General features: G+C 36.3%; 2 protein-coding genes across 6 annotated transcripts; one reads left to right on the top strand and one right to left on the bottom strand.

The window, feature by feature from the left end:
• The first annotated feature begins 462 nt into the window (after nucleotides 1-462).
• LOC133709147 (uncharacterized) lies at nucleotides 463-11,016 on the top strand. 5 transcript variants are annotated; one of them, XM_062134781.1, is made up of 18 exons: nucleotides 471-975; nucleotides 1,208-1,266; nucleotides 1,479-1,560; nucleotides 1,732-1,799; nucleotides 2,051-2,120; nucleotides 2,463-2,544; nucleotides 2,857-2,921; nucleotides 3,934-4,938; nucleotides 5,092-5,154; nucleotides 5,264-5,310; nucleotides 5,965-6,010; nucleotides 6,102-6,181; nucleotides 7,956-8,069; nucleotides 8,353-8,434; nucleotides 8,808-8,933; nucleotides 9,684-9,764; nucleotides 10,480-10,605; nucleotides 10,767-11,016. In XM_062134781.1, exons 1-18 carry the CDS (start codon nucleotides 664-666, stop codon nucleotides 10,836-10,838), a joined length of 2,580 nt encoding a protein of 859 aa, XP_061990765.1. In that variant the 5' UTR covers nucleotides 471-663; the 3' UTR covers nucleotides 10,839-11,016. The 5 variants fall into 5 exon arrangements, 4 of the variants coding, with proteins under 4 accessions (XP_061990766.1, XP_061990765.1, XP_061990768.1 ...); XM_062134784.1 differs by lacking the exons at nucleotides 471-975; nucleotides 1,208-1,266 and having other exon boundaries at nucleotides 1,479-1,564; XM_062134783.1 differs by lacking the exons at nucleotides 471-975; nucleotides 1,208-1,266 and having other exon boundaries at nucleotides 1,506-1,645.
• A 731-nt stretch (nucleotides 11,017-11,747) lies between these two features.
• On the bottom strand, nucleotides 11,748-12,957 carry LOC133710621 (uncharacterized). The gene is made up of 2 exons (XM_062136735.1): nucleotides 12,327-12,957; nucleotides 11,748-12,049 (listed from the first exon to the last, which is right to left on the bottom strand). Exons 1-2 carry the CDS (start codon nucleotides 12,799-12,801, stop codon nucleotides 11,787-11,789), a joined length of 738 nt encoding a protein of 245 aa, XP_061992719.1. The 5' UTR covers nucleotides 12,802-12,957; the 3' UTR covers nucleotides 11,748-11,786.
• Nucleotides 12,958-15,740: the final 2,783 nt, after the last annotated feature.

Below are 15,740 nucleotides of genomic sequence, written 5' to 3'. Positions count from 1 at the left end.
AAGTTGCCAGGCACTGTGCTGCAATGCACAGTTGGAGCATTTCACATGCGCCGAAGGGGTTTATCTTGGGTCTAGGAAGCCTTTGGGTTCCCCTTGACAAAGTAAAAAAAAAACATTGTGGAGTAGGGGTGGGTTTCCATTTTTTGGTTTGGTTTTTTAGCCTCAACCGAGAATTGAACCGAACTTCAACTCCGATTCGGTCTGGTTCGGCTTGATTTTTGACACACCAAAATCAAACACCAAACCAAATCGGTTATTTTCGATATTTTTTCTAGTTCGGCTTTTGGGTCCATTTTTTTTCGGTTTGCTTTTAGTACGTTTTTTTTTTTTTTTTAATCTGGACCTTTTAGTACGTTTAATTATTTGTAATTAATGCAGGTGTTTTCTCTGAAAAGGAAAAAGAAAAAGGGGCTATTGTAGATGAGAAAATCAATTCACATATAGCCGGGAAAAAAAAAAAAATTAGAAGAGTGCGCAGTATTTCTACGAATATCGAAGTAGAATCCTTAGTATTGTTGGTTAGTCCATGACGGCATGACAGGACAGCGTAACGACACAAACGGCTAAGCCTTACTACTTTCTTGTGGAACTCTCCAGCTTTCTCCTTTCCTTTCCTTTCCTGTCCACAAAAATTACACAAACTGCCACTCCGCAACTCCACCCATGGCGGCTTCTCTCCACACCCACCACTACCATCTTCATCTCCGCCGCTCTACCGCCTCCAAACTCCACACCCATCAAGCCCCCATATTCTCACGGCGCTTCCCGACCGGAAAACAAAGGGCTCTTACTCGTAGACAGAACCGCAAGGGTGGTAGAGATGGAACAACTGACTCATTCTGCTGGGTGTGCAGAGCTGGTTTGGAGATTGATAAGGTCTCGCCTGATGATGAACGAAGTGAAAGGCCTCCTTTCGATATCAATTTGGCCGTCATTCTCGCCGGTTTTGCATTCGAGGCCTATTCTAGCCCACCTGTAAGTCTCTCCTCCTTTTTAGACCCGTGCTGGTGAGAGTGTTAGTTAGGCACGCTAACCAAGGATACAGCTTTGCTTTAGTTGTTACTTTGCATTAGTGAAAGTTATTCTATTTTTTTTTTTTTGTTGGAGTAGTCCATTGCTTGTGCCAGTGAGATTTGAACTCGTAACCTCCACGGTGTTAGTTAGGCAAGCTAACCAAGTAAGAAGTGACTGAATTTAATGTTTTCAGGCTAATGTTGGAAGGCGTGAAATTGATGCTGCAGATTGTAAGACAGTGTACCTTTCAGAGTATGCAATCGTTCCCTTATCTAAAGACTTATTCCTACATTGTTCTATCAGTTGTACACATTGATCTCGAATCACACACTTTTATGTTAAATGCGAATGAGGTAATTCGTGCCCGAGTCAGACTGCATCATGTTTCGAGGAGCAAATTCCGAAATAGGTGATGGAGTTAGAACTTCTATGACTTGCTTACAGTGTGCTTTTTGTGAATGCAGGTCATTTGTGCGTGAGATATACGATGGCCAACTATCTGTGAAATTGAAAAAAGGCGTCAATCTTCCTGCCATGGATCCATGGGTTGGTTGTCCTTTTCAACCCCTGCTGCATTAGGGATTACAATGATTAATTACTGTCATGAGTTGTTCTATGCGTACTTATTCTTGTATGCCTATACTGTATGGTTTCTAATATCTTTCTCCTTTCCTTTTAGCTTTTGCTGATCTGTTTTAAAATTTGGTGTGCTTTTAGGGAACAAGTGATCCATATGTGATCATGCAATTAGATGGTCAAGTTAATAAAAGCAAGATTAAATGGGGGTAAGCTTTCTAAGATATGATGATATAACTTCACATACTCTTTGCTGATTGTGAAAATTTTTGTTTTTGGATGCTACTTTATTTGGGAAAAGTATCATAGAATCTTGGAAATGTGAGACTTTTCAGTTGCATTTCATGTTTTGCTGCATAACTATCATCGGTCACAAATTTTTTGAATCCATAACTTCATGGACGTGTTCCTCAATTCAACATAAGTAATTTTTTGTTTACTAATAGTTAATTGCTGGCAGGACAAAAGAACCAACTTGGAACGAGGACTTCAATTTTAATATCAAGCAGCCTCCAACCAAAAATCTTCAGGTTAACATGTACTAAATGTATACTAGTTTATTTCCTTACAAAATGCTCTTGCATACTATATTCGTTTTTCTGTTTGTAATCTTGAAAGTTGAGGACCATGTTTATGTGTGAAAAGACTCCTTCCTGAAAATTGCTTTGTTCACTGCACATCACAAGTTTGAAGGCATATGGATATTTTGTTACAGTAAAGAGTATTATTATTGTTTCTAGGATTCTATGAATGAAACCGTACTTTAGATTTCAACTTCAAATTTTGTAAAATGATGTGTTATTCCATAGTTGTTGGAGTAATTTTTAACTGGTCATACAGCTCCTAATTTGCTAATATCCTTCACATTTTAGGTTGCTGCTTGGGATGCAAACCTTGTAACTCCACATAAGCGCATGGGGAATGCAGGCATCAATCTAGAATGCCTTTGTGATGGTAAAAATTGAGTCACTTACTTGTATCTCTGCATGTTTTGAAATAATAGATCATTACCTTGCCAGACTTGTTGAAGTGGGTTGATTTTATTAGTAAATTATGCTTGTTATACTACTAGAATAAATCCTTTATGTGATTTTGTTGTTACTGACCAGTTGCCACTAGTACGGAATTATACATCTTGTTGTAGTAAAAGTCATGGTTGTAGGATCTGCAGTAGCAACAATATTAGTAATGTTAGCAGATCTAGTCTTGGAGTGATGCTTTTCAAAATTTTCTTTTCCAGCTAATAACATATATGTGCTTTTATAGGGAATTTGCATGAAATACTGGTGGAATTGGAAGGTATGGGAGGTGGTGGGAAATTACTTATAGAGGTGAGTTTCCTAGTGAAATGAAATTTTGATTAAGGTGGACGGTGCACCATAGAAGTCAAGCTTGAAATTGTACCTCTGGTAACCATGAACCTTTTCAGATTTAAGATCTCGTAGAAAAATAATGTAGTTGATGATATTTCGATATATGCGCCATTTGCCAATACAAGTCTAAAACATGAACTAAGTGCCATTGATACCCCTAAAATTTTATTGCCGAATCATCTTAGATGTGTACTGGGGTTTCTGGGAAGGAAAAAGATTGTTCCTTAAAAAAAAAAAAAATTGTTCCTCATCTTGAAATGCCTTCATTTGGAACCTAGTCCCTTTATTCCTCGTCTTATTTTGACTCTCGCGAAATATAAGCTTAAGTAACCTCTTCCCTTTTGAGAGCAAATGAAAAGCTGAAAGAAATAAAAAATCTCCATAGATTTGGTCTGTTATACTCTCCCTATTCAATGCAGTTGCCACAATTTGTAGGTGTGTACTGGGGTTTCTGGGAAGGAAAAAGATTGTTCCTTAAAAAAAAAAAAAATTGTTCCTCATCTTGAAATGCCTTCATTTGGAACCTAGTCCCTTTATTCCTCGTCTTATTTTGACTCTCGCGAAATATAAGCTTAAGTAACCTCTTCCCTTTTGAGAGCAAATGAAAAGCTGAAAGAAATAAAAAATCTCCATAGATTTGGTCTGTTATACTCTCCCTATTCAATGCAGTTGCCACAATTTGTAGGTTTTTATACTCTCCCCATTCTTTTATGCTGTATGGTTCTTTTTTGTTTAACTGCTTATGCTGCCCTGCTTGTGATGCAAATCTTTGTACATTTATTTATGTTTAGTTCACTGGGAAACTTCTTTGATATGAAAATTTTGTTGTTTTAACTACTGATCTATTGTTTAAACATTTTAGTCTTTACATATCTACCGTTGTGGTCTTTCTATTCTATATTTTCACCGAGATTTTTTCTTTTGGCTTAGTGTTCCATTTGAGTTATAATTGCTGGTGTTGAACTTTCAGGTCAGATATGAAACTTTTGAAGAAATTGATGAGGGGAAAAAGTGGTGGATGAGGGTCCCCATTGTTTCTGAATTTCTCCGTAATAAGGGTTTTGAACCTGCTCTGAAAAAGTTTGTTGGCTCTGACACTGTGCAAGCACGTCAGTTTGCAGAATATGCTTTTGGGCAGTTAAAGTCATTCAATAATAATGCTTACCTTTGGAAGAATCTGATTTCAAGTAATGATGAAAGTGATAGGAAGGGCCCTGGGAAACCTAATAATTCTGCTGTTGTGTCAGGCGTGCCTTCCCAGATGGAGGGTATTGCAGAGGGTTCTTTAGATAATGCAGACTGCAATGAAGTGAGCAATTTAGAGGAGTCTAACAGAGATAATGGTGGTGTGGAGAATGGAAATGCCTCTCAGCCAGTGAAAAAACTCGATGATGAAATGCAGTCAGATAAGAACTTTTGGAAGAACTTTGCTAATGAGATCAATCAAAATGTTGTAGAGAAATTTGGATTGCCAGTGCCAGGAAAATTAAAGTGGGATGGGTTTGATTTATTAGACAGAGTTGGTTTGCAGTCACAAAAGATAGCAGAAGCAACTTATGTTGAATCAGGGCTTGCAACTCCAGAAGTGTTAGATGTTGATAACGATAAAACAACAGCCCCACTTCCCATTAGCATTATGCAGTCTTCATTTCCAGATATAAAGGAAGCAACAAGGGAACTATTAAAGCAAACCGATTCTGTTTTAGGAATATTAATGGTTCTAACTGCAACAGTATCTCAAGCAAAGAAGGAAGAAAATATTGTAGGAGGGAGTGCAACTAAGGAAGAGGATGATGTCGTAACTGAGAAGCTTGCTAACTCACAGGGAGCTGAGGAGATGAAAGCACTGTTCTCAACTGCAGAAACTGCCATGGAGGCTTGGGCGATGCTCGCTACTTCTTTAGGACATCCAAGTTTTATAAAGTCTGAATTTGAGAAACTATGTTTCTTAGATAATGAGACGACAGACACACAGGTAATTAGTTCTCCTTTCAGAGGACTAAGGAGCTTCATTTCCATTTTCCAGTTAGGAACCATCTCCAAGATAAAATTAAAAAAAAACCTATGTATCACAAAATGATGTCAATTAATACTGAGATATAGTAGTTGGCCTAAAATGGAGCTGCAGGTTGCAATTTGGCGTGATTCTGCACGGAAAAGATTAGTGATCGCTTTCAGGGGAACAGAGCAGGTATTGTATATAGTAATTAATACACACACACACACACATAAATATTGTTTTTTTCTCTATGGAGGATTGGGTTCTGTAACTTTTGGTTCAAAAATCTACACTTTTGCAGGCAAGATGGAAGGACTTGCGAACGGATTTGATGCTAGCTCCTGCTGGGTAATAGCTATTTACATATTATTAATTATTAAGTTATAGCCTATAAAGTGGTCATAGTGGTGTGATCATTTTCCTAATTTAGCTTTCAATCATAATGCAACTTCCCAGTGTTCTAAACCGAACTGGATGACCCAGATGGACCATGAATTATCAGGTTTCCTGTCCGGATTAGTCAGGAAACCATTTTTACGATTAACCTTCAACCTGCTGGTTTGAGCAGCGAACCTTTTAACTGGTCATGTATGAGGAAAATGGTTTACTTGTGAACTAAGAAAAAAGTATGTTTTAAAAGTTAAATCCTGGATTTGAAGTACAGTTCTTAAGATTAAAGAACAATGAATTAATGGTTTGGCTTGCAACTCTCTCTGTTTCTTTTATAATAGCCTTAACAGTTAAACTTCAAAACAATCTTGTGTTACTAGTAGTTAAATGTTTAATTGCAATCATGTTATGGTCCGACCAATTATGCCTATGGCCTAGACACTTTTCTAGATAGCCAAAAATTTCAGGTTTTAAATAATTTTCTATGCGATGAGTTTGTGAGCAGTGTTTGATTAATTCGTCTCAGCTAATCTCCCTCATATTGAGACATGTAATATCTATTAAAAGTCCATACATTAAATATTATATTAATGTTAATTTTTGTCCCTTTAGGCTGAATCCAGAAAGGATAGGAGGAGACTTTAAGCAAGAAATTCAAGTAAGTAACTTATTTATGGATCAGATGGAGAGATTATATGATAAAAGCCAATCTCACTTTTATATGTAATGATGGTGACTAATTATTTCAGGTTCATAGTGGCTTCTTAGGTGCATATGATTCTGTCAGAATAAGGATCATCTCTCTAATTAAATTGGCAATCGGTTATATGTAAGTTTTGCTTATTCTTACAATTTTTATCTTACTTCTAGTGTGTACCAGTGTCTGGATTACAAATGTGACGAGTGACAACTGTCATAGGACGGCAATACTGAATCTAAAAGAATCTTGCTGAAGTGGGTTGTTGTTCATTTACGTAGCCTGGATCCGTTTTATAGGCATCGAAGTCATTTTGACGATAACCCTGGAAATTTTTTGAATAAATTAGATGCTAATTCCGTGTTGGCTTATTGGCATGGGTTTTTCCTATATGCTTTATGTTCCTCATTGGCATAAGCCATGCTGATTCTACCATTTGATCAACTTATAATATCATAGTAGTAAATGCATGTCTTAACAGTTAATATTTGGTATTACATCCCGTTAAAGACCTTTTAGTTTAATTGGTTATTATATACTTTATGTTCCTCAGTGGCATATGCTATCAATTGATTAACGTATAATATCATAGTAGCGCCTTAACAGTTAATATTCAGTCTGACATCTCATTAGATTAGGGCTTTTAGTTTAAGGGCAATGCTATTTTCAGACATACCCTTTGTCTGAACAAACTCAGACTCACTCCTTTATCTGACACGTGGTTTGGAATTTCATGGAAATCTCAAAATATTTTCTTAAAATATTGATTCCCCCTGTGCCTTCTCGATAACCCAATAACACTTCACATTGTTTTCTCTTTCATCTGCAAAAACTGATTGCAGAGACATTTCCTCTCTCTCTCTCTCCAGGCCATTTCTCTCTTTATTCCTCTGTCAATTAAAAAATTTCTACTAACCATCTAGGAAAATTTCTAAATCAAACATCATAATTTATATTCTCCAGAATTCCTCTAGTTTCTGTTTATTTTTCTTTTTTTGAAGGCAACTTCATAAAAGCTCAAATTTACCGATAAAAGAAGCAAGGGAGGGATGGTATCAGAACCAACTAATCCAATGACATTGGGGAAAAAAGTCTAAACTTCCTCTTAATTTTGGAATTAATTCTATCTTTTTCTAGATTTTTCTAAGGAGAAAGGGTTGAAAAGAGAGGGAAGAGGATGAAGTAAGAAATAAAATTGGGTCCAACGGTGGTGGGGGGTTAGAATTTGCAACGCATATTGAAGTGACATGGTGGTCTGGAAAGAAAGAGAAAGATCTGTGAGTTTATAGCTATGAGAGTCTCTGCATTATATGCAGATGAGAGAGAAAACATGAAGATGGTGTTAGTGGTGTCATTGAGAAGGGATAAGGGCAAATGTGGAAATTAATATTTTAATAAAAATTCGGATTCCTTGAAGTTCAAAGCCACGATAGAGGTTGAGAACTGAGTTTGAGTTTGTTCAGACGCAGGGCTAGCTGCCCATAGTTTAATTGTCTGTTGAATCTTGTTCCAATTATTGGTTGCTAATGATTATCCCTATATCTATAGTTATCTTCCTTGTAGTGGGAAAAAGGTCAGAAGAAGGGTTATCTTGTAGGGTGTATAAGTTGAAATCACCAACAATTTTATTATTTTTATGTAAAGTATCTAATAATTGGTTTTCATTGATCAATAACACTGAGAATAATTGCATTATCTCAGTACGACTCTTGTTATCTTCTCCCTCTAAAAGGTTCTCGTGCAAGCATAGTATTAGCTCTAGTCTTATTGGGATTAAAGGAAGTATTTTTTTGCATAACTAGGACATTCCATTCGAGTAGCTTAACCTTTTGGTGCAAATATTGCGTTTGCATCATGGAATTTGATTAATCATATCTTCAAGATGAAAATTGTTTCTTTGTGACAGTGATGATCTTGCTGAGCCGCTGCACAGATGGCATGTTTATGTAACTGGTCATAGTCTTGGTGGTGCATTAGCTACTCTCCTAGCTCTCGAACTTGCATCAAGTCAATTAGCAAAGTAAGTTCTTGTATTCTAGTCAATGAACATATTATTCTTTTTATTGGATTATAACAAATGTGGACTAAGATGTATTTGTCTGAGTACACATGCTCATTCTTAATATCAAGTTCCTTGAAAGTTGGTAAAACTGTAAAAACCAGTTGCTGAATGTGACATTATTTATTAACAACCAGATATTCTTGAAAATCTTAACATCGCACTAACAGAAAACCTAATGTCCTTGAGGGTTTAAACATCTGTTCATATTGTAAATTGAAAATTCTGTTTTTCTCTGTACTAGGCATGGAGTGATCAGTATAAGCATGTATAATTTTGGATCTCCTAGGGTTGGGAACAAAAGATTTGCTGATGTTTATAATGAGGTAAAAGTTCTATAGTTGTTGCTCTTCAATCTGCTTCTAATTTGTGGTTGAAGCATTGGCTCCATTTATATGTTCTTCAGTCATCTCAATTTGGAACAACTCGTCTTTTATGAATAAACTGATACAACAGGCTAATTTTGGTTACATGATCATCTTGTTTGAGACTTGCAGAAAATAATTTCTAAATCTAGGATTGTGCTACAATACAGAAATAAGTTTAAAATATCTAGAGGACTCTCTCTCTCTCTCTCTCTCTACACACACACACACACACACACACACACATGTATATATCAGATCACTATGATATTCAAACTTTTGGAAAAGTTTCTTTGTTGGAAGCTACATATTTATTTTGGGAATATTTTTGCAGAAAGTCAAAGATAGTTGGAGAGTTGTAAATCACAGAGACATTATACCAACTGTTCCCCGCTTGATGGGTTACTGCCATGTAGCTCAACCTGTTTATCTAGCAACAAGAGACCTAACAAATGCCTTGGTGAGTAGTTCATTGGGTTAATATCTTTTTAATTTCAGCGTGCAGGAACTTACTCCTGGCTTACTTATTTATATTCATATCATTTGTATGCCATATACTTTTTAATTTTTTTTTCTTAAGACATAGATAGCGTCTCACCAGATCTATAATTACACTGCCAGTAGAGCTAAATTTTCCCAGCTAATTAATATGATCGGTATTGGCCAGATTTTTGGATGTTGAATTGTCTTCTTTGCTTGAAATTATAATCTCCTTGCCATTGTCACTTATCTTGAAAGCTGTTTAAACTTCTTTTGCTGTACTTGTTTTATGGTCAAAAGGCACCCTCTTTGCAGGTAGACGGTAAACGTCTTCCCTCAGTAATATCCACTGTGAAAAATTCCTTCTCACCTATACCCTGTATTCAGAATTTAGGCTATGCGAAAGAGTCATTTATAGGAGTTTGCAACCAATTGTCAAATAAATTCAATTTCAGTTGACCTCTTTGATAACCATATGTTTGAATACCATCTCCCGAGTATTTTTGTCTACTTCATTGAACTCACTGATTAATTATTTAATGAGCTTTCAGCAATTTGGAATCCTACCCAAATTCTCAGCACTTGAGATGCATTTCTGGAAAGAGATTGATTAATATGACTTGCAACAAATTGTAATTTCAAGTTGAATATTCTAGAGGATGATTTAAAGTATAGTACATAGTACTCTGTACATACAGCTGACCTAGTGAATGCCGTACCATCTATCCAGGAAAATATGGAGCTCTCTGGAGATGGTTACCAAGCTGATATGATCGGGGAGTCCACACCCGATGTTCTCGTCAGTGAATTCGTACGTATTTCATTTATTCTTCTTCATTTGGTAGCGTGTTTACTTATGGATGTCAACATAATATTTAGATATGCTGATATCAATACAAGTGGCATTCACTTTCCAGTATGGATGTTAACATGTTTCACTTAGTTGGGAGGGAGATACAGCATATATCTAGTTGACAGAACATCAGTTCTTGTGCCTTTTCCAATTATAATGTAGCATCATCATTTTGGGATGCAACTGTTGTTGAGTGCAGTGATGCTAATTATAAACTGAAGCTATACAGTTACTGCTCGTAAAAGATAGTTTGACAAGATCGGAAAAGAATCTTTCATTTAGTCCCAAGCAACTAAAATGAACTGGGCTCGGTCCCTTCGCTATGTTCATGATGTAACACTCCAGTTGCATCTAGCGAATTTCTCATTCCGGATAAAATCAATTAAATAATCGGAAAATTGTTCTGCTGTATGCATTTTCACCATATCTTACCAGGAGTCTATTGCTTTGTTGGCCATATTTCTTATTCAAGATTTCAATCTCTATAGTAACTTCAAGGGTCAAATAGGGTTACTGCTGTCATAATTGCAGTCTTGTAACTTATCCAGCATAACTATTTGCATTTAGATATCATGATTGTGCACTACTTACTGCTTAGCACATGAGGTGTGAGTCCAGACGAAGCTTTTCTGAATTTTTGCGAGTAAGTTTAACCAAGTTGTTTTTCCTGCAGATGAAGGGTGAGAAGGAACTTATACAGAAAATTTTACAGACTGAAATAAATATATTCCGTTCAATCAGAGATGGAACTGCACTTATGCAACATATGGAAGATTTTTACTACATCACGTTGCTAGAGGTACTTATATCTAGTTGAATTCATCGCTACCTTTGTTGACTTCTTAAATTTGGTGGTCTTGTTCGATATTTAAGTCTAGTAGCAAACAGGGACTTAGATAACTATTTGTTTTAATAACTGTTAGCCTCGTTGTGATGGTTAATCTCATTTTTCCTTTCCAGAATGTGAGATCAAATTACCAACCTGTTGCCAAGTCGTTATCCGACGAACAAGAAAACAAAACAATCAGCTGAGGATGGCATGTGTACATGTATTCATAATTAGTTAATAGCAATTCTTTCAAGGATTATACCTGCAACACGTCACCATTAGGAAGGTGCCATATATTTTCCCAAATTGTACATATGTAACTAATTTCAGTAATTTGTATTAGTTTTCTTTGAATATTACTAGTTCATAATCATTATTTTACTGTTGTCACTCACTTTCTATTGCCTTACCATCTCTGTATATATTACTGTTTGCCTTTTATAAAGCGACTTCAATCCTTTGGAGCGACTGGCCGTAAGGCTATGGCGATAACGGCCAGTCTTGGACAGTTCATTGGGCTCTGAACTTGAGGTGATCGCTGTGGTCGTTCCAAATTCCAATGACTAGTCGCAGTTCCAATTGGAGAAATTCTAAAGAGAGCAAGACTCCAATGCTACCCCTTAAAGGGTTGTCTTTTAGTTACAAGTCCTCACAAAAGTAAAACCTCCCTGTACAGTTGTAGATGACATAATTTGGAGCCTAGTAAGAAGTTGCTAATAATTTGGAGCCTAGTAAAGAAGTTGCTAGTTACTGAGATCCCTCTAGGCCATAGTTAAGGGATTCGAGGACGATAAGACGCTGGTAAGGTTGTGGACAAAAATCACAGCAATATTCTCTGCGGTGCCTCATCATTTGTCCATCACATTTTAGTTTAACCAGGTTGTGGTCCAGCTATCTATCATTGCTTCTCGTTAGGATCTATAATACATCAGAATATCACATGCATTAGAATGAACAGGTTATTCCTGTTGATGTTCTCCTAAAAGTAAAACCTTTCTCCAAATTTGAGTATTTCGTAACCTTTTTGTTCCGCCCGAGATTTCTGTTATTGTTGAGCTAATTTCCACAAAACTATTTGCACTTCTTAATATGTAACATTAATGCGCTTGATACATCAGAAGACTAAAGATTGATTGTACTGAAAATATCTATTACAATTTCCTAGCGTGCTTTTTCACAAGCTGTGAATCCTTGGAGACATTCTTGGCGACCTGCACTACTGTCTTCTTGGAGCTCATGATTCTCAAGCTCTGCCTCAATATGTCAATCTCTCGCTCCATCTTGTATTGCTCTTTCTCCATTGCAACTATCTTAGAGTTTAGGCCTGTAATGATCTCTTCTTTGGCTTTCAGTTGTCTCTTTAGCTCTTCCACAATAATGTCTTCTTCTTCTGCCCTCCAATACAGTCCAGTTCCTGTAGCAATTGCCATTGCTCAATTATATTGAATTTACATGAACATTTTACTCGAAACATAATCTTTCGTGCAAGAAAAACAGATCAGATCAAACATTTAACAATTGGATCTGGTAATCATAGTTCCAAGTAATTGAGAACAGAGAGATATGCCTCAGATGCAGAACTAAATGAGAATGAAAGATTGCATCATAGTAGATACGATAATATATACTTGTGTGGATTATAACAATGCATGTTAGAGAGTGAGTGAGAGAGAGAGAGAGGGAGCTATTACCACAATGAGTCCTCTGGATGAGATCATCAAGCTCCATCTTGATAGCCAGATAAAGCTGCTTCCACTTCTCCACAGTCTCATCTCTCCTTGCTCTCTCCTCCTTCATTTGCTCAACCAACAAATTAGCAGCAGCACTACTCTCCAACACCACTTCCCAGTCTTCAGCATTCTCATGACCACTACTCTTCTTACTACCTTCAATTACCCTAATCCTCTCCTCTTTTTGTTCCACCATGTTCCTCAGCATCTTCACCTCCTCCCTCATCTTCTTCTTCTCTTGCTTCCATTCAGCCTCCTTGAACGCAAACACCATCATGTCCCTCTCATATGCTGCACTCTCTTTCTTTCTCTCACACACCATCTCACTCATTTCCTCTTGGATTTGCCTCACCTTGCCTCTCAATACTATCCCTCTTCCACAATCTCTCTCTCTTGAACTACTCCTCTTCTTATTCTTGCTTTCAGTTCCACCCATCTTAGAAATTCAATACCCTGAAATGAAGAGCCTATATGACATAAATTCTAGCTTCTTCACTGACTTAATGAAGAGCTGGATGTGATATATGGTCTATTTTATAGAGGAGCCCTGGTAGCTAGGCTCTCTCTCTCTCTTTCTCTGTCCCCAAATTAATAATTAATGGAAGCTATAAATGAGGCTCGTGAAGAAGACCAATGTCTATAGGATTTTTGTTTTGCATAAATATTATTGGGCACACATGACCTGTGTGCTTATAGAATTGGTGTAATTCCAAGTCACAATATCACATGCAATTTTGTTAATTAGGAGGAGCGTCGTGAGGTTCCAATCACCAACTTAATTTCAGACCTGCTTCTAATGCAATGACATTAGATTATTACCCCGTAAACATCGGCAATAGTTGTAGCCATTTTTACCGTCTAAACAGTAAAAACATGAAATGAGTAATTTTTTACTTTTACTTTTACTAAATTTGTATCACGAATGAGGTGGTGTCAGCCTCTTTATCTAATCGTAAGTTTAAGGGATTTAAGCATTTCAATTATTGATTCCAACACATAGTCTGAGGTACAAATTGAGACTGAGAAATTATCGAGACACTTGATAATCCAAAAGCACTCTATTATTGGACAATATCCGTATTAGCAATGGGTCCTAATACAGTCTGCACTTCAAAACATCAATAGATGGGACTGCTGCTGATTCCTTGGGCAAATGATTGCAACCACATAATGTTGAGTATAAACATATAACAGTAAATTTTTCTGTACACCTATCCCTTCAATGTGTCAAGTCCTAAATTATTTTAACTTTTTCTGAAATAATGCACTTGATAGTCCTTTATGGGAAAAATTCACCAACGGTGTCTGGACACTTAGGGGACTTTCAGAATGATACCTGAACTTACAAAGTTATCAATGTGATACCTGAACTCAATTTTTCGTATCAACATCGTACCTATGATCAATTTCCGTCACGGAGCAGTTACGGAAATTGGTCACAGGTACGATGTTGATACGAAAAAATGAGTCCAGGTATCACATTGATAACTTTGTAAGTTCAGGTATCATTCTGAAAGTCCCCTAAGTGTCCAGACACCGTTGGTGAATTTTTCCCTTTATATTACTTGTTCTCCTTTTGGATTACTCACATATAACCTAATGCATGTTTATTGAAGAATTCTACCATCATTTCTATTTTTGTTTTTGAATCCCAGACTATAAATGTATGATTCAAACAGATAATTTCCTATGTAAGATTGTAAAGACCATATTTGCAAGATGCAGTGAAATTTTTTAAGTCAAGTCTTCTAATTTGTTTTTGGATCGATTTCACACTGTAAATATATGATTCAACCTGGTAATTTTATAAAGACCGTATTTGTTATCAACTAATTAATCGTTACTTCATCATGGAATGTGATTTTTACCGAACTTTGTCTATTTATATAGCAGTAATCATTTGTCATCGATCTAATGCTTTTTCCATCTAAGCATCTACTCAATGAATCATGACATTTTGTGACCAAAAGTTTCCGAAAGAACAGATAATAATTCACGTACCCAGTTTGTAGATATGAGTTACTATTACAACCAAGCAAAACGTTAATATAGCTGATATGTGAATATGCTCACACCCTCTATGAACAAAGTACATTTATTATCCTCTCTTTGGATTCCCTGCAAGAAAGGGACCCTGCAAGAAAGGGACTTCAGAATTCTAGTTGTGTGGGATTTATGAGCCCTTGTACACTATTGTGTGCCTTTACCAATTACCATACTGATGTTGATGGTAGTGGTAATGCCGTAATGGTGATGTTGGTGTGCATGAGCACGAGGATGAGCATAACTTTCTTTCTAGTGTTTTAGAGCATCAACATTCCTCTTGCTACCGGTCTAAAGACTCGAGTCGAATCACTTGGTATTATAGGACATTGTCATTGGATCATTTGTCTAGCTCAAGCCACATGTGGTGATTTTATGCAACCCAGCAATTAAGGAATTCAAGTTAGCTTCTTCCTTTCCTCTCCCTACCCTTCAGGTTTCAATTGGTGGCAATTCAAATACACTTTCATACATGGTTTGAGATTTGGATATGATCCAAATTTGAATGAATCGATCATACAAAGTTGTTAACCTTGGTTTCAATGCTCGAGACTATTTGGATGATGAACATAAAATCTATTTTCCTCCCAAAGCAGCAGTCTACACCTTGGCTAGCTAGTGATACATGGAGAGTGATTAAAACTGATTCTTTAGAAACAGAAACGACTACACTACTAGAAAATTGGCTAGCTACTAGCCACCCTCTTATTAGACACACTTGTAACAATATCGTTTGATAGAGCAAATGACACCCTCTGTTATTTTCTGTTTCATTTTTTAATAGATACATGTAACCGTGACAAATCCAAATATTGGGACTTATTAGATACCAATATCAGTATGTATCTAAGAAAATATAATAGTAAATAAAATATTAAAATAAGAATATATAAAATTGATAAATTACACCCGTATCCATGTGTTTTGTTTGCACACTGTTATTATAACCGTGACTTTCAATTTCTTCCACTGAAATCCGTATCAATATTTTTGTCTAATATACTTTCTTTTATATAGAAACATATTTAATATGCTGGCAGAAGTCTAATATAAATGGATGTTATCTCAACCAAACTATACTAGTAAGTACTTACTTCCAGTTGTAACACAAGTCTAATATATGGCCTTCTGGTCAAGTACATTTCTCTATGAAACATATGGATTTTCTACTCTCTCATAATTCCATTACATAATAGAATATTCACTAACCTTAGAGTTTTCACTAGCGGTAAAGGCAATATCAGAAAGACCTTTCTGAGTATTAGACCCAAGGATGGCAGGATGGGGTTTTGTTCTTAGAACCTGAATCAAAAAGTGAGGAAAAATTATCAA

Source organism: Rosa rugosa, chromosome 5 (assembly GCF_958449725.1).
Source record: "Rosa rugosa chromosome 5, drRosRugo1.1, whole genome shotgun sequence".
In the NCBI taxonomy this organism is placed as follows: domain Eukaryota; kingdom Viridiplantae; phylum Streptophyta; class Magnoliopsida; order Rosales; family Rosaceae; genus Rosa; species Rosa rugosa.
This window is presented reverse-complemented; position numbering and strand designations above follow the sequence as displayed.